Raw genomic sequence first — 24,910 nt, forward strand, 5'->3', positions numbered from 1 at the left:
CCAAATATAGTGTTTTTTTTTTCCCCCACATGGTATGTTTGTGAAGTGTACTATGACAGGATTCACCATTTTTTGAGAGGTGTACAAGGAGCTCACACAAGCTTAGTGGTGCCAAATGGTTTACAATAATAGTGATTTTTTTTCAAAGGTAAACCCCACATACTGTATATACCAGTGGTTCTCGAACCTCTCACACCAAGCACCACTACAAAAAATACTTAGCTCTCCAATTTTCACCATCACGACCAACATTAAAATACAGCGTAGAAGACCTATGGTAGAGGCTTTATTTCTAAAAACTATACAGTATGTACCGGTAATATAATTGTAAGCCTTGTAACGTTACGCACAATTTAAACATTAACACTGCACTTAAATATAGAAGAAAAAAAATACTCAAATAAAGATTACTTTAAATACAAGCAAAATAAAAATTTTACCTAAATATATGTTTGAAAAGAGTTCTAAAAGATTAAATGCAACTGCGTTCCACTTAAATGTTCAATACAATTTAACTGTACTGTCAACAAATTTTTACATTTTTTACATTTAATTTAGTGATGCGTTCACATACCAATAGAGGGAGCCTGCTTAGCATCCGGGGCGTTTGTAAAGTGAATGAAATACACATTTGTTTTCTCCATGCCACAAATCTTTCTCTCTTACTTTAGGCAGAATATATTACATTTAGTTTGTAGTTATTTAGAAATTACATCAGTGACCGTGTTCCAGATAGGTGGAAAAAAATGGAACTCCTATCATTCCAATCTCATTTCATGCAATCTCAAGACTACCTTGCAGCCAGTCCCTGAAGTAGTGAAGCCACATGGGGGGCAGCTGTCCGTTGTCCTCCTTCAGTACATAGCGGACGGTCCGGAACCTGCGGTGAAGCTGGTACAGCAGCGGCTGCTTCTGAGCGTAGTCGGCCCGCTGCGTCACCACGTACATGTTGTAGAAGGAGAAGAACTTGAACTGGGCGCCGATGAAGTCATACTCGCTGGTCTCCCTCGGCACGATGTCGGTCAGCTCCAGGCCGTCGCGCACCTGGGTGGTGCCATATAGGCTGACCCCCAGCAAGCAGAGAAAGAGCGCGATCACCACCACCTGCAAGAGGAAGGACAGGGGGACCTCTAAGCTGCCTGTCGTAATAAATTTCCAGTACTATATCAAAATGTATCGTATGGTTATCTCTCAGGGTATCTTACGGATACACCAGCAGTAGATATTTACAATGCCACCCTGCTACAGTGGAACACATTTCTCCAAATATTGTCAACAATGCAAAAAACACATGTATCCTGGTGAATATATATGTATTTTAGGGGTCCTGCAAATCCAAAAACATTTACGTTTAGTCCACTTACACATGGTTAAGTGTTTAACGTCAACCTCCTCCATTATATTGACTGTAATGTATTGTAACTTTTTTTTTTTTCCAATTGCCATGCAAACACTATACTGTTGAAAAACTAGTGAGAGTTACTCAGTCCTCAGTCATTCTACTCTAGTCAGTCTACTCAGTCATTGGCTGGCGACCTGTTCAGGGTGTACTGTGCTTCTCTCATCCAAAGTCAGCTTGAGTAGGTTCCAGCTCACCTGCCACCCAAATGAGGACAAGCGCTAGGTAAAATGGATGGATGGATGGATATGCCTGTTAACTAAGAAAAGTACATCAAAACTCAATGTCTTGCACTTTTGTAGTTGGAGGAGGTAAAAAGGAATCTAGTGGAAACACAAGTCACTGCACATTTCCAGAGCAAAGCGCTTCTATCCTTAGCAACATTCACTTGCGGTTACATCTCCTTCTAAAGTTTTTTTTTTTTATAATCTTGTATACAAAGCCTCTGATCATCTGACCATGTGTTGCCAGATTTGGCTAATAATCGTGGATCAAAGCACACAGATGGAATAAACTGGAATGTTCCATTTAGCTGCTTGGCAGCGAGGGGAGGATTGCGCATGAAATAATTTGCTAAAGTGGAGAAATATTTGACAGCGTGTTGAAAAGACAAAGAAAAGATTCGGTAATGATGTCAAGTACAGGCCACCAGATGATTTGAGTTGTGCGAGTGTTTTGAGAGAGCCGGCCACCCACCAGACTGAGGTCAGACTGTGTGTGATTCAGATAGGACATGACTCCAGATTTCCTCCTACTCTCTCAAGAGCTCTGGTGACTAACCCTCCTCATTCAAACTCCCACACACTCGCACAGAAGCCACTCTGCTCTGCTCACCTTGGTGGTGGACTGCAGCAGAAAAGGAGCATAGTGCTTCTCTGCGAAAGAAGCCAGTGTCCAGCGGGTGCAGGGAGGCTCCATGCACCTTAGGCCAAGCGAGGCCTCCCCAAACTGGGAGAGCAAGTCCCGTGTGGAGCTGTTATTCTCTGGACTCTGGCTGCTTCTTGAAGCAGAATCCTGCTGAGGGACTGCACCTGAAGCAGCAGCTGGAGGCCCAGAGTGACGGTATCGAGCTGTCCGGTGACTCCGCCTCCCGCTGTTGTTATTGTTGTAATAGTCGCTGCGAGGGTTGCTCCGGCCGGGAGGTGGGTTGATGGGTTGCACGGATATCTGAGACCGGGGCTCAGCTGTGGTGTAGAAAGCCTGCGTGCGGGGGTCATACTCGGTCCGGAGCTGCACCGTGGACTGCATGGTGATCTGGGTCTGCTGGGCAAAGCTGTGGCTGCTGTAGGAGGGCGGCGGGCTGTAGCTGGGAGGAGGCGTGTGGTAAAACGGCAGTGCCGTGCGGTAGGACGGCGGTGGGCTGTAGCGACTCCCATCTGATCCATCCAGGTACGCCTGAGGCTCCATCTGGATCACACGGTTGGCACATGGGCTGCAAAAACAGACATGTTAGAACTCAACAATGAAGACCCTGTAAAAGCTGGCATTTTTGCGCCTTTTTTTTCCCCACGTTGCTGTTCTATATAAAGGACACTGACACAAAATGGGCTGACGAAGTAGATAGTGGCAATTTTTCAATCCTCAGAGGCAAAAACCCATTTCATAGTTTGCTTAAAGCAGGCATCCCCCCCACCCCCATTTTTCTATGTTGTTCTTTTAAGATGATAATGATGTCAAATGGGGAGACAAAGAAGACAATGGCAAGTCCCTTTAACAGATAAATGTACGCTTTAAAAGCTCCCTTTTTTCCCACATTGCTGTTCTGTATAAATGGCACCTACATGAAATAGGGGGTTAAGGTTGGCCTCTCTGCCTTTGGAGCAACTATCAGTAAGTGAAGTAATTCTTAAAACATTGGCAGCAATTTCAAGTAATCCTGATGAGAAAACACTGTTTAGAAATCCAAACAAATTGGACCAATTTACCGGAATGGAGTGTGTTCGACCTGGGAGGTTTTGCAGAATTATCTTTTTTTTTTTTTGGATACAGCTCTTGAATTGGCTCTCATTAGATTATGCAGGTGTACCTAATGCTGTGTTTTGCGGGAAGTGAGGAGGTGAGATCCAACCAGGGGATTTAACTTTATATGCATGTGTGTGTGTGTGTGTGTGTGTGTCTGTGCGTGTGTGTGTGTGTGTGTGTGCGTGTGTGTGTGTTTGCTGTGCACATCTGTGCAAGTACTGTGCCAAAAAGCATGCCCAGACTAGAAGCGGACTTGCGAGACTTTCGCAACAAAGGCCCAAGCCAACAAACAACAAATAAAGCAGGCTATCAGACAGGAACAGACAACTTGAGAAGTCATTAGGGTAAACAGGTAGTGTGTGTCAAACATAGTCACTGTCAGATCACAGACAGACACCAGTTTGTGTGTGGATCCACACCTGTAAAAGCAGCAGAAAATGTCAAAGCGTCTGTCTTCTCGTCGGTACAAGTCCATGCTGAGGATGGCTGGGAAGATGAGCAGGACCATGGCAAAGTTAAACACCACCACTACTGCAGCCTGCCAACAACACACAAATTCAGCCTTAATGAATGTCACTTAAATAGAGGAAATAAAATTGTAAGTTATTGAACATTTGCGCCTCCCTGACATAATATTCTGGTTACCTTATTTATTGCACTTGGGGGAAGGTAATAATAACACCATACATTTTACCTTATCCAGCTACATGAGGAACATTTTTCACCATGTGTCCATACATTAGAGAGAAGCTGGAGAACTGATTTAAAAAATAATTAAAACTAGTCCTCATGCAACATTTTAAGACTCAAGAAGATTTGAAATAGGTTTTAAGAATAAGAATAAGCCTGTGTCAAGGGAAACAAACGGCCATTCAATAATCATTTCCAGGCTGAAACATTTGAATATACAGAGAAAAATATATAAGGCATGTGTAATAGAAGTGCAGTGTTGTGGTTGAGCATGTGAAGGTGGTGCACTGGAGCGCAGGAGGATGAGGATGATGATGATGATGATGGGGAGGAGTTGAATTTGGCTGAGGCGGTGTGTAATCTGGGACTTGTGTGGTTGCCAGACCGCTACACACAGACACACAAACACAGGATGATAGGCACACACAGTCCCGTGTATGTGTGCGTGTCAGACCACCCAAGGAATCAAGAGGCTTCAAGTGAGGAGCAGGCAAACCTTACACAACAAAATATGCACATACACGCAGATCTGTTATTTTGGAGTACACGACAAACTGGCTTTCAAACACACACACATGCCTACACGCACACACTTGTAAACACATCTGTGCCCTCCCCCTCATTCCTCAGTTCACTATGCAATCAGGAGTAATGTGAGAGACAACAAGAGACAGCATGCAAAAACAATTCATTCTCAATTGGCCTACTAATGTCCAGACGGATCCCCTTTGACTCCAAACATACACACAGGGAGACACACATATACACACACACACACACACTTATGTTGACCGCTCGGTGACCTCCGAGTGGGAAGATTTACCATCACATCTGTCTTCCACACATGAACGTGTGTGTTCCACTGTGCATCTTTGTGTCGTTATCTGGACATAATTCCCTGTCCTTTAGCGACACGGGGAGGGAAGTTGATGAGGACAGGAAGCAGGAAGTGCTTTTTGCTGATAGAGATACACACTCACTGGACAAATATATTTGGACACATGGAGCATAGAGTCGCCCTATAAGGGAGTCTTTCTTCCAGATGTCAGTGTGTCTGTGGGGATTTTTTGTCCATCAATCAAAAACAAAATTGGTGAGGGGATGTGTCTCAATACTTTTGTTCACATAATGCTGCTTTTTCACTGCAAGGGAGTCCGTAATTGATTTGGGGAGGTCTGTTTTCTGAATACAGGGTGTCCCAAATAATTTGTCATAATTTTGACTGATCTTAAATTTTAGTGAGATGTATAAAAAGTTGAAAGGAGACAGCTTATTATGTATTTTTCATAATCTACAAACAGTTCCCAGGTGGCTTAATAAACATTTCTGTGACATGCTTTCATCAAAATACCACAAGGATCAAGAATTACAGCACAGCAAAGTAATTCTTGTGTTTTGTTTGTAAATACATTAAAAATGTAGGTAAGTGCTGAAAATGTGCAAAGACTGAGAACAATATAGTACTGATTTGTTGAGCTATAGCTTAAAACTAGCCCTGTAACGAAAGTGGGCTGGCGCATCTGGCATGAGGCGCTCCCCCAGTAAGTAACGAGCGCGGACTATGGCCATTCAACTGAATTGTGAATTGCTTACCGGTAATTCTTTTCATGTCGTAATAAAAGCTTGGCCTCTAGGACCACTACATCATGCAGTTAGCCATCAAGCTCTCCCTACACTCCGAAAAATTACATCTTCCCTGAAGTGTCTCGTGTTATTTGTGCTCGTGTCTCTGTTGTGGTGACTCTCGTGTGGCTCACATAGTGAGCCGATCGAGAGTTGGACAGCTCCACTGCGAAGTGGCCTGTTACTAGCAGCTAGGCTAGTACTTATCAGCCACTAGTGGGCTTGTGGACCGGCAGGGGACCAGTGTTGGCTCCAACCACTACGCTACAGCCTCCCTCCCAAGCGTCCTGTTTGTTAGCCCGCGGGCTACGGAGCTGAGGAACTCACTCGATCGTGGCAAGGTCATTTAATACATCAGCACCTCGCTTGCAGCTGTTGTGTGTGGGTCCCCCACATAACAGAGATATAACGAGAAAGTCAACTGTTTATTCACCATAACCACAGCGGCACATGTTATTCAGCCAGGAGTTGATTACAAACACTTGAGCAGATAGCTTACGAGCGAACGTATTTGGCTGACAGCGCCCACACAGTTGTGGAGCTTGAGGGCGAGCCTTGTTTTTCATGATTTCAGAGCCATATTTTACGCATAATTTATTCTTTTTTTTATTCATTCAAATTTGGCAGGCTTTTTAAATACACTCTTCTCTGCGGTGTGTCAAATGTACAAGAATCAAAGCAAAGCAATTTTATTTATAAAGCGAATTTCCTACACAATGTAATGATTAAAAGCATTAAAAGAAAATAAAAGACAGCTTAAAACATTTAACTCCGGGCACTCCGGTTTCCTCCCACATCCCAAAAACATGCATGGTAGGTTAATTGACAACTCTAAATTGCCCGTAGGTATGAATGTGAGTGCGAATGGTTGTTTATGTGTGCCCTGCGATTGTCTGGCAACCAGTTCAGGGTGTACCCCACCATCTGTCATCTATCGCTCCCACGCCGCTCGCAACTTCACTTTGAACGCCCTGTTTACGGCGATGTCCAGCGGTTGGAGTTCATTAATCCATTGTTGGAAGACCAACTCGGGCCACCTTGCCTTGTTTCCGTGTTTTGTTTTTCTTTTTTCCCCCGCAGAAACTCAGCTTCGTCTTCTTGACTTGGCGAAGCTCGTTTTTCTGCTTCCTCCATTTGCGAACCGTGGATTCGTTGATCTTGAATTCTCTCGCGGCTACTACTTTTGTTGATCCGGCATTATGATTCACTTAGGGTCTGTATGCGAAGTTGAATCTCGCCACTCTGTGGTAGTCTATCTCGGCGGGGAGAGCAGCGGTCGCCGGAAACTGGGGTGCTGGGTGTCATCTTTTCATGGCGTGTCCGCTACAGGTGTTTTAGGTCAGTTTAAGGTTGTGTTAGTTTTAATAGAAGCAACGGCATCCAAAACATTTTAGATTTTCCAGGAGAACTTATCCAGAAGTGCATCAACTGTCTATGCATTTACAGTTGGTGACAGCTATGGTCTCTATAAACTTAGCGCTGGTATTCTCATTTATGTAACTTTTTTAATAGGCAAGGAGGTTGCCTGAACATTTGGGAGAATCTGTAATTTAAAGAATGCACACAAATGTTCGGAAATAGCCAAGTCCTGAATGTCCACTGATAAAATCTCAACATCCTTAGAGATTACTAGGTCGAAGATGTGTCACTGAGTGTGAGTTGGACTCTATACGTTGAGAGAGGTCAAATGTGTCCAGTACAGCAGAGAGTTCTTTTTCCATGCTATTGTCAACATGAATGTTAAAGTCTCCTGTTATGACAAAATGGTTGTAGTCAGTACAGATAACTGGCAGCAGTTCTGAAAATTCCTCCATGAATTTTCCATTGTTGGAGGTCTATAAATTATTAAATAATAACCTTTGGATCACCCTGTTCCAAAAACAGACCTATTCAAAAGAACAAAAATCACCCAATATACTGTAATTTCTTTACACTGAAATAATGATTTAAAAATAGCAGCAATTCCACCATTTTCCGCAATTCAACACTTAATAAAACTAAATAATGAAACTAAAATTGGTTGGCGTTGCCTCATTCAGAATGGCGTTACAGCTACATTCTGTCAACCACGTTTCATTAAGGAGTAACAAGTCTAGATCATAGGTCGTACTGATGTCATTAATCAACACTGATTTGTTACCCAGTGACATGATATTGAATAAAGCTAACTTTGCAGAGATAACTGTAGCCAATTATTTTTGTAGTTGACATTTTATAGTTAGTAAGCTAGTATCTCTACTTTCTTTGTGCCTCTTTTCCTTAACTGACTTTCTGAAGACTCCTTCTGCGCCTTTTGTGACAAGCATTAGCCTTGTTAATGCTTGCCTTTCGTGCCTCTGAATGATGTACACAGTAATAAATGTTAGCAGTCAGTAACTTAACCCCTTGTTTATTCAGACAGAAACCATCTGCCTTGAAAATAACTCTGTGATCCCAAAACTACAGAAATTGTCAATGAAGCTCACGGATACAGCCGTACACAGTACTTTAGGACACTTATTTAAGTGCCTAAACCTGCTGAAATGTTTATCTCCAGATCATACCATTGGGAGAGGTCCACTTCTGAAAACCTCAGGATCCAAACATTGCACTTTTGTTAGGAGATCAACAAAAACTTGTTTCAGTACCTCTGATTGCTGCTTGACAACATCCAGGGCCCCTGTGTGTATAATGGTAGATTTCACAGTTGGGTGCTCATTAGTGATCTCCATAAGACACCATATCATAGGTAAAACGCACTACTTTGGTGTTCCTTTCGCTGTAAAAACTTTTCACATTCTTGATAGCGCCATCACCAAATATTAACGTTTGGGGTGCCATTTTTTCTTGTACGATTTAGTTTCGTACCTTTCATTGGTGGTGGGGGGTGAGCATTTTTTGACAGGTTCAGTTAAAAGTGGCTCAAATCTGTTTCTTACTCTGATCTCAATGTTTTGCGTTCACTTGGTTCCTCTTTGTTTGCCCTTCGCTATAGCGAACGTCCACGGCCTGCTCTCTCAGGGTTGAAGAAGCACTCAACGCAGACCAGCCGGATTCCTCTGTAATCTGCTGGTGTTCCCTTTTGGATGCTGTCCCATATCTTTCGGCTTTGCTCCCAGTAAATTCCAGGGAGAACTGCTGGATGATCCATTACCATTTCCACAGTCCACATCTGTCCTCTTTCTGGAGCTAACTGGCTGTCTGCTGGTATCCTCCTTGTCACCATTTTGAGAAATTGGCAGAGTGGTTTCATTCCCCAACTGTCCATTTACCTCCACATAGACTTCAATGTGGTGACTTTTCATTTCCAGGACTGTAGCAGTTGGTGATAGAAATGCAACAACTTACCAATAGAACAAGATGAGAGAGGACATAAAAGGGCATGACAGGACAGGATGTGGGAAGTGAGAAAGGTAGTCCGACTGATGAGTGGTCCGGTGGGATGCCTTTATAGTGTCTAAACACCTTTAAGAACCTGTGAGTTGATATCTTAATATAACCTGTTATTGTTAGTGGTCCCAGCACAAGCAATTAAAGCCCATAACCTGTCTATGGAACTTATGAGCGAATGAACACCGTATCACATGCCTGCTAGTCAATTGGTGTATGGAGTTGCTGAGCTGAGGAAGGGTGGGCCTGGGGTTGGGGGGGGGGGGGGGGGGGTCCCATTAGTCAACCCAAGAGAAATGTCAATACCCACCCTATTACTATGGTTACCAGGTCCATGACTGGCAACCGTTATCCCTGTACCGTAATCGTGTGTGGTGGGGTCTCCTGCATTAAAATTGGGGAGACTGGTGGGGGTGAGGCGAGACAGTCACAGGGCAATGATGACCCGCAACCGTCACCCCAGTATTCATATTTCAAATGATGTCATTTTTTTTAGGTCACCTTGTACTACAACAGAAAACTGCAAAAACGCATTGAACGCATACAGAAAGACAACAAAGATAATGTAGGAGAATGAGGGTCCCGTGTGTTGACTTCTCAGCATGTGACTGTTTTTAACTGAGAGCAAGGGTGCTATGATTGGTTGCTACGCTGGAACACGCATGTGCTCCACAACACTGGATGCACATTAGCACTCAAGATGAAGCATACATAAGAATGCATGCTATGTGCATTAGGCGTGTGCTAGTAAATGCAAGTGTGAGCTTACAATGAAGCATCGTGTATCAGACCCATAGGGTAAATGGATCATGTTTGACAGAGTGGCTGTACTAAAGCCATCCATCCACACATGCTAATACCTACTCTGGTGAAATCTGCCCTCTGCATGTATGTGTGTGTTACAGGGGATAAAAGTTAGGCAGAAAGAGATCACGATTTCCTATGTTACAAGAATAAAAACAGCAATACTATCTGCTTTAACTTTAAATAAATTAATACCAACATTCATTGAATTCTTATCATTGTCTCAAGTGAATTCATTGATTTTGTGGATGTTGTAGCATCTGGCAGTTAAAATAAAAATAGCAATCTTTCTCCCTTCAGCAGACCTTCTGCCACATATCAGCTCATTAATATTTAAATTCATGTTGTCGTCTCCAAAGTTCCACACGGTCTTCCTCAAGGCAATCAGTGGTGGTGGTAAGCATGGAAAGTTTGCTCTTTTGGATTCAATTTTGGGCTTTGAATCGAAGGATGGAGCTGTTCCACCTCCCTCTTCAAAGGTCCTGCAGTGAGAGTGCCTGTAGCATTTACATTACATTTTACAGACCAAAGTATTAAACTCCATTCTTAAAAGTACTACTAATTTAATTTAGTTTTTTGCATTAATCATTCAGGGTTGTACTAAACCAGTAATGTTAGTTAGTCACCTTATGAAGACATTTTGGGACAGTTGCATACTTCCATCTTACAATTGGAAGCAACACTTTGGGGAAAGGTCCTAAGCAGGGTCTATAAAAGCATGCTTGGATGACTTTGGTGTGGAAAAACTTGAGCCCCATCAAACACTTTGGGGGTGAACTTGAGATGGGGTCCTCTAAACCTCACAAATGCTTCCTCACGAGCTCACAATTTTCAATTCCGATAGGCAATTCCAATACTTTTGTCAATAGAGTCTATATGTTCCTTGAACAGTAGACTTGTCTTGTAATGTCTTGTATTTCCTCAAATAGTGAAATTATAGGAGAGCTTATACACTTGAAAAAAAAGTACTTAATTTTCAGTTGCACATGATTAAAAAGTCACACGCTGACATGTTCTTCTCTTTTCCGCGAAAATAATCAAATAATACATGTTGGTTTAACACATTTTAATCATGTCCAACTGATGTACATGTTCCAATTAAGTAAATTTAAAGGAGGTTTTTTTCAGTGTAGAGAGAAGGCGCATGTAACGCAGTATACATCTTGACCAATGCGGCATCGCTGCTGTCCCACTTATGCCTACCATTAAGATGCCTTGTGATCACAAACATAGAATTGTTTACAGTTACCTTGACCATCATCAAGTTGAAAGCCAAATACAGGGGAGTTCAAACCATCAGATCAATAGAGAGCTCACTCAACATCTAAAGCGGTGGTTCTCAAACTTTTTACACCAAGTACCATTCAAAAATCAGTTAGCTCCAAGTACCACCATCATGAGCGACACTATAGAACAGCAGTGTAGTAGTACTAAGTGTTCATCATAAACAAGGCATAGGTTTCATTCCTAAACAGTACATTTGTTATTGTTGTATGCCACTATAACAATATGCCGCTTGAACATTAACACTGACCTTAACTTTAGGAAAGTACTTTTTTTTAAAAAAAATAAATGTGGAAAAACAACAATTTCTAAATGATTAAATGAAAATGAAATGTACTTAAAAGTTAAATAAAACTGAATTGTACTTAAGAAATGTACAGGATTAAAAAAAAAACCATTACAAACAGTTTGAACATTTAGAAATTATCTGTGAATGACTGATATAAAATGTTTTTTTTTAATTGTTGTTGTTGTTTTTTTTTATTATAAATGAATGATAAATTAATGAAAACTATGTAATGACAGCCATGGAACAGGAAATTGAACTGACTGTGACATAGCAAAGGATGTGTCTGCTCAGTAAATTTATGATCAAGACAATTAATTATATGCACACAAGGTAATTTTACCAAAATGAATGCTAACATATCCACCTAATTTACACAAAACAACAGCAATACCTCAGTATAAAATGACATTTGATGTCTGTACAGCTGTATAGTACAACCCTTACTTTTTCTATCTTCAGTATGTGTCTTCACAAGGTGAATAGTTTAATCTCTTTGTATTTTACTGTTGTTTGCACACTTCCATTAGAGATTGTAATATTTACGTTACAAACAACATTACCGATACTGTAAAAAGGCTTTTTTTGTTGAATTCCTTTTAACATTATTTCCTCTTGGGAAAACTCTTGAATTGAGAACTGTACGTACCTGTAAGGAGAATGCCCGGAGCGCCGGGATGGGAATGAGGGCAGCCATGAAGAAGGCGGTGACGTTGCTGATGGAGGTGAGCGCCACGCTGGCCCCGGTCCTCTTCAGACACTCGCCTGTGCGGTCCTGTGCCAGACGAGACGAGGAAATGACTTATCGCCTTATTGATGTTACTGTAGCCACAGGCAAACGGAGACGGAGGAGCATTATCATGGCACTGATGCTGACTGACAGTGATTGCAGCCAGCTCAAGTGCTATTAGGTTTTACAAGAGAGGGAGAATATAACAAGCTGCTATCTCTCAAAGCACATCACTGTGTAAATGATGATTGTTGGGCAACTTTGAATTTTTTTTTCATATTTTACTTCCTCTTAAAATGCACACGGATAAGCATCAGGTTTGGCGGCAACTGTGTGAAGATTTGAGAACGTGCGGGACCACACAGGGAATGTCTGCATGCAGGCGTGTTTGTGCATGTGTGTGGGTGTGTGAGCAAGAGAAAGAGACAGGCAAGATCAGGTTCAGCTCTGTTTAGTTTTCATCTCCTCAAAGGAAGCTGGAGGTTGAGGGAGAGCAGGAGACAACAAAAACAAGCAAATGCATGCCTGTTTCCCCCCGGAGGGTAGATTAAATGATCACACAAAAACACCCGTCCATACACTTTGATGCAGAAAGTCAATCTGATGCAGTGCAAACTGTAAACTTGACATTATACAAATCTGCAATGACCAAGTTATGACCCTACTTATTAACATGATCAGTCACATTTTCACAATGCTAATGCTATTAAATTAGCACCAACTGAGGGCAACCCAACTTCATAAAAGAACGGAAATAAAAGCAATTAGGTGTAAGCATCTAGACATGCCAACCCCTATCATCATGTTCTCAGGAACATTCTGGATATTTTGTCAGGAACATTTTGATTTTGTCAGGAATATTTGCATCTCAGATAAAACAAACACGCATCACCAGTAAAACTCCAAACAACACTAATATTTTCTTTACATTTTTATTATATTACTTTATGTACTATGTATGTATCAATTTGTACTGGAGCATGTGTAACAATGGACATAAATTGTATATTACAAATGCTCTTCAAAATTATCTCTGAAAAACTAAACAATAAAAAATATTTTGAGAAAAAACCCTCAACAGTCTATTCTGCAAACAAGCCAATAAAATGATATTACAAATCTTTAATATTCTGCTGTATAAATTGATATACTTTAATCTTAGATGTCCCCTCCTCTTGGTTGGCATATGTGACAATTTATTACTTCATTTTTGTTTTTTCGGACTGTCTTGTGTGTGGCTGTGTATTATATTTTCTCTCTAGGCATACTCTTGCACATTCTTATTAATTTGGTGTTCATTGTTCATTACTCTCCGCTGTACTGAACGCGGTTGCAGCGAGACTACAGTGAAAATTATACTGTAGCACCAATCAGTTATTCCAGTGTTTCGTGACTACATTTAACGATAATTTAGCGGCAGTTTAGCATGGCTTAGCATGTCTTCTGTTAATCACAATTCGTTCTCCTTTCGTGATAACGATACTTGTTAGAATTGTCGCTTATTTGCTGCCATGAACGTGACGATTAGTGACTTTTTAGAGGAGGGGCGTGTTAAGGCCTCTTGCCGACAACGTCCACATTGCATCACGTGATCGACGAATTGGACCGCGCGGCCCTTCTGCGTAGCTTGAAGCGCACACGGCAAAAATAGTTGCTGCACGTTGAACGCCGCGGAGATCATCTCGCCTGATTGGTCCGTTTTAGTCACATGCTGTGATGATGTACTCAGCGTGCCTCTTGGTTCTACATACCACGTACGCCGCCGCCTTCTCGATCCATTTTGCAGCATAATTAAACGTATCATCTGCTCATCTTGGACCATTCGTTCTAGCAGACAATGCTCCACGGTCGCCCAAAAAATGCAGAGGAAACTCCACCCTGTGGTGTGCCAGCCAATACCAGCCGTAGCGACACCCCGACTTGGAGGTGAACTGCAGTACATTTTCAAAACTGAGCGCCTGGGTTGCGCTCGAGTATAAAGGCAAACTACGCGCAGGATATCAGTGCGGTCGCCATCCGCACGAGTATAAAGAAGTCTTGAGCCACACTAAATAGCCGGCTGCAGAACTGCGGGCTTAAAGCTAGTTTTTTACACAGAGGAAAATGCAATGATATATATCATCAACAAACGTTGGCGCGATTGTTTTGTAGAGTCCAAATCAGCCAATCACTTGCATGTCGTCTCCAGAATATTTTCAACGTTTCGGTAACAGCAGAAAACATTGCAACTGCTCGTCACAAAATACGGCCAAACCGTAACACTTTACATCTCTGGGCATCCCACAATCAAATATATAAAGTTCAACACGACAGGGTAGCAGAAGCGACTCAAGCAAGTGTCAATGATAAACTTCACAACCTTGTCCCTGCTTTTCACTATTCCCTTTCACACAGCCGCGTTCCTGCCTGTGATATTACTGCTTGCTTGCTTGGTGTAGGTGCTGTTCACACAGAACAGTGACTCAGGGAAAAAGGTAGAAAATGGATTATTTTAATAAGCAGTGTGAAAGGAGCTCATGATCACACATAAAGTGGTGCACCAGTGCCGTAACAGAAGACCTGCCAGGGTAAAAGCAAAGGTCTTCCTGCCAGGTCTTCCTCCGCTTTTGCCTTGCACACAGAAACCAACAAAATGGGACATTGCTATTATTGTATGCACTTTCACACAGTGACACAGCATCTTGACGATTGCTTTCAACACGACGACGTGAAAAAAGTGAGAAAAATACTTCAATACTTCATACTAGAGTCGTCGACCATTCCATGTCCGGGAGAATGGTAGGTATACAGAAGAGCAAAACAGGGGAAAAGGAGGTACATTTGTTGTTGTTTTTTTCAGTGCAAAGTATTTTGGCTGTACGAGAGCAGGAGACGTTTTGATGTTTTCGACTTACCTCAAATGGGATCCTCTTGTTCTGTCCCGTCTCACTGAAGGCGTGAGCGAGAAGGAAGATGTCGTCCACACCCACACCCAGTGCCAGAAATGGCAGCACCTGGAGCCCAACAACACTTTATGGTAAGTAGAACAAATGAGCGTCTTTTTCAGTCTATAGTAGGGGTAGGCTCCAATGAGCAGTTACATTATCAAGAATGCTGTAATATTTAATTTAGCATTTTTTCCCCCTAAAACTGGTGGGGAAAACAATTCTCATTAATTTCATGAAATGTGTTCATTAATTTATTGTAAATAGTAAAATAACAATATTTGAAAAAGAAAATTTTACATGTAACATATGTATTTAATAAAAAAAAAAGGTTAATTAATTAATTAATTATAATAAAATGATGTTTTAATAATGAAATAAATAAATATGATTTTATTATTACAACTATGTTACATATTCTTTTATTTTTTAATTTTTTTTTACCTTATCTACAAATGACTGGGCCTACCTGTCCCTTTAAAAAATCTAATGTAGCCCTTGAGCATAAAAGTGCGCCCAACCCTGATCTATTGTGATCTAACGTGATGGCGTATTACCTGTGTGGTGGCGGCATTGAAGGTGATGCCCAGTAGAGAGCAGAGGCCGAGGCCCGCCGCCACTGACAGCGTCACCAGCAGAACGCCCGCCAACCCGACGGCCCCCTGAGATTTGGCGCAGTCCCACCGCAGCATGGTCAGACACGCGTAGGCCAGCTGGGGATGCCATAATGAAAATGACACATAAGGGAATACAATACTCTCGTCAGGATATGGTCGGATGGTCGCCTTCTCTACCATCAGCAAGTAGCCACTGGCCACTCGAATGACGCTGATGTCGGAGAAGGACTTGAGAATGTCCTCCAGGGTGGTGGTGGTGAAAGACAAGACCTTCTGGGACGAGTTAGCTGCGACACTCTGTAACACAGCCTGAAATAAGATTAAAAAAAGACCCAAATGGAAATTAGAATAGAATTAGTGGTGTTTATTTGGTTATAATGCAACAAAGAAAACAAATCGGGTACACGTATACTGTAACTGAGATAGGAGAATCCTGAATTCAGACTAGAATTTATTTAAGACTCCAAATTGTCCATATGTGTGAATGTGAACGTTTACTTGTCTATATGTGCCCAGCAATTGGCAGCAACCAGTTCAGGGTGTACCGCGTCTCTCAGCCGAAAGACAGATTAGGGATTAATCTCACCCGCACCCCTAATGAGGACAAGCGCTCGATGTACAAATTGGATAGATGACAATCAATTCTACACAATCGAACAAATACTAATAGGTAGTGTGACTAAGTAACGTAATCACCTTTACTATGGTACTGGTATAGTCCAGCATGGTGCAAAATTGAATACTCTATCACAGTATAGTTCATGTCTTTATAAAATTGCCACAAACATACCGTCTGTTACTTATTAAATATTAAATGTCTCGCCTTAAATTACTTTATATAGAAGGTGCATTTCTATATAAAATCGGGCTTCAATGAACGATTATTTTAATGATTGATTAATCTGTCGATAATTTTTTTTATTCATTGATGACTCAAAAATCAGTTTTAAAATTTCTATCCCTTTATTAAAAAACAGGACATTATTGCAAATTGACGGTGTGGGAATTATACAAACCTAAATTATGATTCAATTACTGGTTTGGTCTGTAACATGTCAGAAAAAAGGCAAAAACGATGACCATAGTTTCATCTGCTTAAACACAGTTTAAGCAGATGTTCGCAAATGTCTTATTTGGATTAATTGCAAAGATGATCAAAGATAATAAGTCTGTTTTCATGCAGGACTACAGAAATGTTGAGAGGCTAAAAATTCAAGGATTTGGACAATTTGAAGTTAATCAAGGTCTCTAAATGATTTATCGATTAGCAACATAGTTGTTGACTCATTTGATAATCAATTAGTTGTTGATTAATTGATTCATTGCTGAACCTCTAGAAGGAACAATTAGTTCCATTTTATTATTCTATCATTAACCAGGAACCAGGAATTTAAAAAAGCCATTCAAATAGAAACTTCTAATGAACACATTCTATTCCAGTTGCAAGTTGAAAAAAAGACCTCCTCTCAAATAGAAGCCTTACTTCAAATAAAGCCTAGTGACTTCTACAGTTAAGTAAATAAACTCCCTAGGCCGCTAATTCAGGTGTGTCGGAAAAATCCAGACAGAATATCGCTCACAAAAACAAGCAAATCAGGGAAAGACCCACATAGGAGAAAACCTAAACTCCTTGGGGGAGGTAATCAGGTCTGTGTATCCATTATAAAATTGTTTTTGTAGACAGTACCATGATCCAGCTTCTCCCCGTCTTCCTATCTGTGTGCAGACAGATGTCTTCGACATTGACTTGCAGTTACTGCTCAGCGGGGAGTGCGGCTGGGTGACACACATTCTCACACAAATACTCTTACTCACACACACAGACGCACCTTCACCCACGTGTGCATCTTGCAGGCACGCCCAATGCCACACATTTGAACGCAGATGCAATGCAGCACGACGCAGGCAGCTTGTACTACAACCGTTGATAAAAAAATATATATCTACAGTCATTGAACAAATGATCTTTTTCTGTGGCAGCACCCAAGGGCCCCCAAGATGAATGGTGCGCACACATGCACACACCGAGGTCACGGAGTGTCAAACAGGGGTTTGGTGTGGGGTGGGAGGGGTGAGATGATGTCACACGTGAGCCACCAATGGGGCCACAGCTGGGAAAGTGATTCTATGTGAGATCCAAATGCTCCTAATGTATTCCAGACATGTCCAGCTTACTACTATACAATACTTTATGCCTTTCTACCCACTAGTACCATCTACCACATACCAACAGGGAGCCTAGCATCCACTAGGGGCCCTTTGCATGCATGCTCAAATGCTATCCTGCTAGTGATTTATTGTAATGTTGTTGAGGATTTACAGGAGATTTTTATTCCCTTGTCCATCTTGCGTACCTCAGAATATCTCCTCTGCCAGGCCTCCAGTATAGCCGCGGCCTTTTCCTCATTCCAGTTGATGTGGGAAACCTCCTCGTAGCCCCTGAAGTGCTCAAACATCTGCTTGGGAGTCATCAGCTGGAACATGGTCTGTAAGGCCTGAGCGCTGGAGGGAGAAGAGACATTCATATTTATGGAAGAAGAACACAACAAAGGGAGGTTTTTTTTCATTTATTGGGAAAGAGAAAAAACTAAACTGCGAACAGACATGATTGGGACACCTGGCCATTCATACCAAAAGACGTTTTTCCAAAACAAACGTATCCCAGTATGCCTTCATGGACCTTGATTAGCCACAAACTAAGGCATATAGCACAAACACCGATTTGATAATTACAATGTATCTGCAGGTATAATGAAGATTAATTTAAGAATTTTAAGGCCACTTTGATCAAAGTTAAGACCTCTAATAGGAGTGGATGATATCACAATATTTGAATAAATTACATATGTACTTATTCAACACCAACAAAAATTGTAATTATTATTTTTCTTGTCAGCTGGTTCAACACTACTGTATTTGGCGGAACACAAATATGTTACGCTAAAATGTAAGTCGTTACAGTCGCTGCAATGTTGTTAATTGGGTTTGTGGACCTTTGATTGGGAGAAGTGTAATTTTTAAGTAGAGTTAAAAAATTAATTGTGGAATATCTACCTCTATTTTTATTTTTAAGGATTTCCAGAAACCCTGTAATCACCTCATTATGAGCTACGCCCAAATACATTTGTCCTTTTGGTACAGGGGCATAGCAACAAGTGCTATTACTCTTCAGCAGTAATAAAATAATATAAAAGTTCACAAAAATGTTAAGGTCAGTTCAGTTAAAGCAAGTATCTTGTACACAATTTTAATACACTAAGTTTTGTGCATGCTTACTGCCCTTACATACTGTACTTACTTTTACAAACTTAGTGTACACAAGAGACTGTGTACATAAAGCAGGTCTCCTCCATATGACCTGATTTGTCTTGCTGCTTGCTTTGGAATGAGGTCTGTGTTGCTAAAAATGTGGTATATTTGGATAAACTGGCCAGGCCATAGATCACAGTGAGCAAATGTACTGTATCTATGTAAAGTATGTGTGTGTGTGTGTCTGTGTATGTACAGCGTCCATGCAGAGTAGTCTGTGCTGAAAGGGAGCAGCTGGAACTGGAAGACTTCACTGGAATCTGCTAATGACTGCAAGATTTACAGCGCATGTAAACACGCACGCGCATGCATACATGCGCGCACACGCACCCACGCATACGCCATTTCAGAATGGATTTTAAAAGAACAGAAAACACACACTCCTTCCAGAATAAGCTCAGTGCAGATCTTGTTGGATGTGTTACCTGAGCAGAGGTCCGCTGCCGTTCTTGGTGGTACCACCTACAATCAGCTCCTCCTGCCAGTGCATGTACTTCCTGGACAGGCCATGGCAGCCGCCGCTCAGGGCCCACGCCACATCTAAAGGCTTTTGGCGCGATAAAACCAAAATGAGACGAGAAAATAAACTGTCAACAGCTACGCTAAAAAATCCTTCATTGAGCCCAAAAAAAAAAATACGAGCACCAACCTTGGTGGAGTTCTTGTTGGGGGCAGTGAGGGGACAGTCGGGGTCGGCGGGGTTCAGGCAGGGTCGGTCCATGTAGCCGTGGCCAACGTCGGCCTTTTCCAACATGTCCTCAAAGCTGTCCACAGGAAAGTGTGCCAGCCGCAGATCCTCGAGGAAGTCCTTGGGGTCAAAATTGATCCACTGCAAAGGGTCTTTACCTCTGTGTCAAGGTATGCAGATGCAGCATTAACACCTTTTCTTTTGCTTCATTCTAATCTTCCATAAAACTATTTTTCTATTTACAAGGGACACTTCTGTAATGGTCCCTACCAACCAGGCAACCCTGAGGACAAGTGCTATAGAATATGGATCGATGGATGGGTAATGTTCCTAGGATTGACTGAAGTTAAATAAATGTTGATAATGAAGAAGTCAGATATAGACAATAATGTCACTCGGTAGAGAGGAGAACTCCTGCAAATCCAAACTGTGTGAAAAATGAAACTTGTGAAAAAACAAAATCGTAGAATGCTGTGTTAGTTTCTGCCAGTCCAATTGTTAGACAGCAGGAAACTTCTTCATGGATATCGATGTAACAGTAAGACCTTGCAAATGGTTGGATGGTGCAGTTTTGAAACCAGGTTTAAAATGTATTATTCACAAAACTGCAAATTATTATGAAATAAGACCAAATTAATGCAATGGGTTCTTCCTTGGACAGTTTGTCACCGTTGACAAGGTTTTATGGAAAGCCATTGTCGTTTTTTGCTGTTCTGAAACTAAATAACTAATCTATAATGATCTAGATGATGATGAAGCAGCATGTGGCTCATTATCCAAGGTTTCTTTTGAACGCTCATTCCAAGTAACTATAACAATTAAAAAGTTTTGTAGAGATATGTTGAGAAATTATAAAGTGAAATTGTTTTATTTTAATTTGAAGCCATTTTTTGGTTTACCAGATTTTCCACAGGCGATATCACACAAAAACAGTCCCACCCCCCAAAAGAAATGATTTTCCCGATTGAATAACAAAATTTCTCTGGTGCCCATCATTGGATTTTTTAAATTCATGGTTCGAAGTGGCCATTCCAACCAGACTTAGCTTTTTGACAGACTGTCATTTTGGGCAAATTTTGTCAGGTTGCAACTATGAATACCCTGTGACTGACTAGCTACCAGTCCATATGGATAGAAGCAAGACAGCAGCTGTCATGTTAGTCAGAAGACCTTGTATACTGTATTCTATGAATTTTCCCTGTTCAATTGCTCCTATTTCTAGCAGAAATACTGTAAACAAGAGGGATAACTTGGTGGTCTTGGGTGTTTCCCAGTGTTCATTGCAGTAAAAATATTTCCACAACACGGGCCAACATGTTTGGAAGTAACATGAATTTTTGCAAATGCTGCAGCTTTGCAAGTAAGGCATTCAAAACAGTCAGAGTTGAAGGGAGACCAGGCAATATCAGGAGTAAAGGCAGACAATTAGAAAAGACTGGATTGCTTGAGCAATACACATACTACTGCTGCATTGAGAATAATGAAAACGTTTGCAAGACGGAAGCTTGACTGATTTATTTCGTCAATCATGTCTTAAATACTCCAGAAATACAAAAATGAGTAGGAGAAATGTGTTGTCCTTTACATGTGTTCATGTAAAGGAATAATTTTCTATTATTTAAACCCTTGCAAGGTGACAGCAAAGAGGATCTCCCAGTGCCAGGGTCGGAATCCTGCTCCAAGCATTCCTTGTCCCCTCTAAGCTCTTCATGCCTCACACATTCCAGCCTAAATCTCTCTTTCTCCCTCTGTCATTCAGAGCACATTGTATGTGCTTAACCAGGCTTGGGTTATTATTCTCAGCCTCCCAACCAGAACATAGTAAGAACTTCATCTACCGTTTTGCACCAAAAGGACAAATCGAAGCATTGCGCACGTAGATCGATAGGCAACAACCACTTAAGCTAACTCAACTTGAGCCAGTGACACAAACACAAAGAAATACACTCATGTACATGCATTGCAAACACACAGATGCAGGGGAAAAGTATTACTGTAGCAGCAGGCCATTAGCAACAGAAAGGCCAGACAATGATGTGAGGCCCAGGGCTGAAGAGAAACGATCGCCAGCGATACGCATGCCAGCAACGACTACAATAGAGCCTTCAGATGGGACAAATTCAAGATACACACACAGACACACGCACACACACGCATGCACAAACACACACACATGCAAACACACTCTTGTAGAGTCTGATGGTTGGGTTGAGTGTGTCTGGGAAGCACACACAAAAGATAGAAAAACAAGATTCAGAGATCCACATCTCCTCCTGACTGTCTTGTAAACAGATTGTGTTATAGTGCTGCCATGACAACAATTTCAAGATGGGTGCCTATCCCAGCTGACTCAGGGCTAAAGGTGGACTACACCTCAGACTGATTGCCAGTCAATTGCAGGCAACTGTGAATCGAACATTGAATGTAATGGCAGCTGGACCAAAGGCAGCTATGCGGCCTTGCATTTAGCACCCTCTAACGTCAAAACCACTAACCAGCTTCCACTAAGCAGTAACCTATAAACTGTCTTACGCCATTGGCTGGGTAGCGATTTCTGTGTGTAAATATGTGACATCATTGCAGTGCAACACAGTTTAACCCCAGCAATAAATTTGGTGCAACACAAATCTATGTGCGGACAATATCCATAAAACAATAGACATAAGGTTTAGAATCCTTTCACTTGTTATAAAGTATAGTGATTCACATAGCCAGCATGGGATTGCGTTGGTTATTACTGTCTGACAGTCACTGCTTTTGCCGCATGAGATCCAGAACAGAAGAGCTCACACTTACCCGCCGCCTGTACCTTTCACACAGAGCCCAACAAAGGCCGGATATTGTTGCAGCTGTGTACACTCTCACACAGTGACACGGCATCGCCCAATTGGACTAATTAGATAATTATGCCAGCGTCTGGTGTGAGTTATGAAATTCATGTCAGACAGCGGCAATTGCTTTCAACACAACATTGACGAGAGAAGTGGATGTCACATCTCCGTCCCAGCATTGTGGAATTACCTTCCACACATGATAATGGAAAGTATAGGCACCATACCAAAGTGAACCAAACTGTATTGCGTGGTGGAAATAAATCACTAGCAGGATAGCATTTGAGCATGCATCCACTCTGTGCACACCTAATTCTCGATCAGTTTGGCCAGTTTGGAAGCAAGGCGACCGACTTAAGATCGCATTAAGCATCCTAATGATCAGATTCAAGCAAAAAGAAGGTTGAGATTACTTACGGTAAATAGACCATCCCAGACTGGAGCTTAGCTCCCTCCCAGAAACAGTCAAGAGGCGTGATGATGAGACAGGGATGAAGTTTTTCTATGATCTGATCACAAACATGCACACAGGTTAATGTCATCTTAAACTGAGAACAGATTTAGAATTAGACATTCATTTCAGGATTGTTGACTCTTTATTCAGCTTTCATAATGTTAAACAAACACCTGTGTGGCAGATCCAACCAATACTGACCATTATCATCTTTGTAAAGTCACAATTTTTTATATAACTTCTTGGTGAGTTTAAGCTTCAGGTATAATGGAGTACCATAGGTCATTTCTATTGTTTTGAGGAGGGCGGTCTTACACTTAATTTTTGCATCATACTTCATCTGCTCTTATTTCATGTCTTGAATGGCATTTACAGTATGTTACTACAGAGGGAGCGAAGACCTTATTTCTCATCTCACCTGATCCATAAAATGTGTTTCCGTGACTAGTTCTCCTGATTTGTAGCATAAATGTTCCAATTTCCATTGTCTGGAAAAAAAAGTTGAAATGAAACGTAGTCATCTCACTTAAAATATTTAAAGTTAGTAATGTATATAGGTAAAGTTTTTCAGACTTTTGAATGGGTGGGAATGGTGACATATGGACATTTACCGGTTGTAAAGGTAAACATGAACTCTACTGGCTCGCATGGCTGACTCCAGGTGCTGCAGCAGCGCGTCCACCGTCAGCACGCTGGCTCCCTCCTGGCGTGGCGTCTGGATCATGAGCTGAGGGTTGAACATGGCCTCTTCACCGATCTTCTGCCGAGTGTACTTCAGTTCCTGGTTCACACGCCCACCCACTGCCGGGAAAAGATATGGACGTTAAAAACTAATCTTTACAAAACATACATTTATGGTATTTTTTTTACATTGTAAGCTAGATATCCGCTAAGCTAAGAGTTATCCTAGCTTCTTCTATTTCTTGTTGTATTACTTTTTTTGTTTGTAATTCTGGCAGTCTGGATACCTTGTGGCACCGTACTGCAGGTCAACCTTGAGACTACAACAGGCATCTGGTTTGGGGTAGGACACTCGTGAGTGTTGGCGCGGTACATGTGAGGGATCCCTCATTTTAAAAACGAATTGAGATCTTAAAAATTGGTTAGGATGGTTAGGTATAACGCTTATTACATGGTGACTGACGGTCAGGACTTGGACACCACGAACAAGGCATCAATCATTTTTCATACTGCTCTTGTATCGGCTTGTTTAGATTAGACCTAACAAAGTGACCAGTGAGTGCGCAGTGCGTGCACAAAAGCCACAGATTGTAGGGCTCACACACATCGTGACAGCACTTGCTGCAACATCTGTGCAAGCGGGGAAATGATCCTTTGTAGTCGGTGTAGGGTAAAGCCACAGTCATGTACGCCTGGCCTCAATGTTATCACACTTGTATCTTCAACAACAGCACTTAGGGTACAGCCAGCCGACGAGCAAATCCAAATTCAAAGCTTCCACTCAAATGCGCTGCGCCAGACGACGTGCACTGAATACTGTATGTGTGTGATAAAGAGGGTGGCTCTCTTCCAGCTTCTGCGCCCAGTATCATGGTGTGACTAAGCCCTGTGCGTGCGCCCTCAGCTCTCAACTCACACGGGCTACAAAAGCTGCCTTTCAGCTCCTTCCGCTGGCCGCCTCCTCCACGGAACAGCCAAGCCGCCTTGGCAATGCCTCTCGCACAAACAACCACGGATGGACAAACGCATGCGACTGCACTCGTGCAAACAGGTCCGCAGTCTCATTTCTAGAGGAATGCAACACCCCATGGGAAGAAGTAGGCTAAAACGCTTACTTACAGACAAACCGGCTTTATGATTGTGCATTAATCACTGAAGGATTATGAAAAATGTATGACAGATAAACAACTGACAACACAGTAACAAGGTAAAGAGAATGGCATTCAGTCCTGATTTGGACCAGCACCAAATTGAAAACC

At 41.8% G+C, this 24,910-nt stretch overlaps 1 protein-coding gene across 5 annotated transcripts in view; it reads right to left on the minus strand.

Annotated features, from left to right (window-relative positions):
- The window catches only part of ptch1 (patched 1), a 71,142-nt gene that overhangs the window by 21,755 nt on the left and 24,477 nt on the right, over window positions 1-24,910 (minus strand). For 3 of the 5 annotated variants that reach the window (XM_061671909.1, XM_061671910.1, XM_061671911.1), the window contains 13 exons: window positions 23,582-23,771; window positions 23,389-23,458; window positions 22,934-23,025; window positions 19,647-19,845; window positions 19,423-19,544; window positions 18,043-18,190; window positions 15,866-15,997; window positions 15,629-15,784; window positions 15,042-15,140; window positions 12,067-12,192; window positions 3,781-3,899; window positions 2,234-2,831; window positions 795-1,104 (listed from right to left, as the gene is read on the minus strand). In XM_061671909.1, coding sequence (XP_061527893.1) covers window positions 795-1,104; window positions 2,234-2,831; window positions 3,781-3,899; window positions 12,067-12,192; window positions 15,042-15,140; window positions 15,629-15,784; window positions 15,866-15,997; window positions 18,043-18,190; window positions 19,423-19,544; window positions 19,647-19,845; window positions 22,934-23,025; window positions 23,389-23,458; window positions 23,582-23,771 — 2,361 coding nt within the window. Of the gene's footprint in view, window positions 1-794; window positions 1,105-2,233; window positions 2,832-3,780; window positions 3,900-12,066; window positions 12,193-15,041; window positions 15,141-15,628; window positions 15,785-15,865; window positions 15,998-18,042; window positions 18,191-19,422; window positions 19,545-19,646; window positions 21,904-22,933; window positions 23,026-23,388; window positions 23,459-23,581; window positions 23,772-24,910 lie in introns of those variants that run through there. The other 2 variants (XM_061671912.1, XM_061671913.1) reach the window with 2 other exon arrangements.

This window comes from Phycodurus eques, chromosome 3, assembly GCF_024500275.1.
Source record: "Phycodurus eques isolate BA_2022a chromosome 3, UOR_Pequ_1.1, whole genome shotgun sequence".
Lineage (NCBI taxonomy): Eukaryota > Metazoa > Chordata > Actinopteri > Syngnathiformes > Syngnathidae > Phycodurus > Phycodurus eques.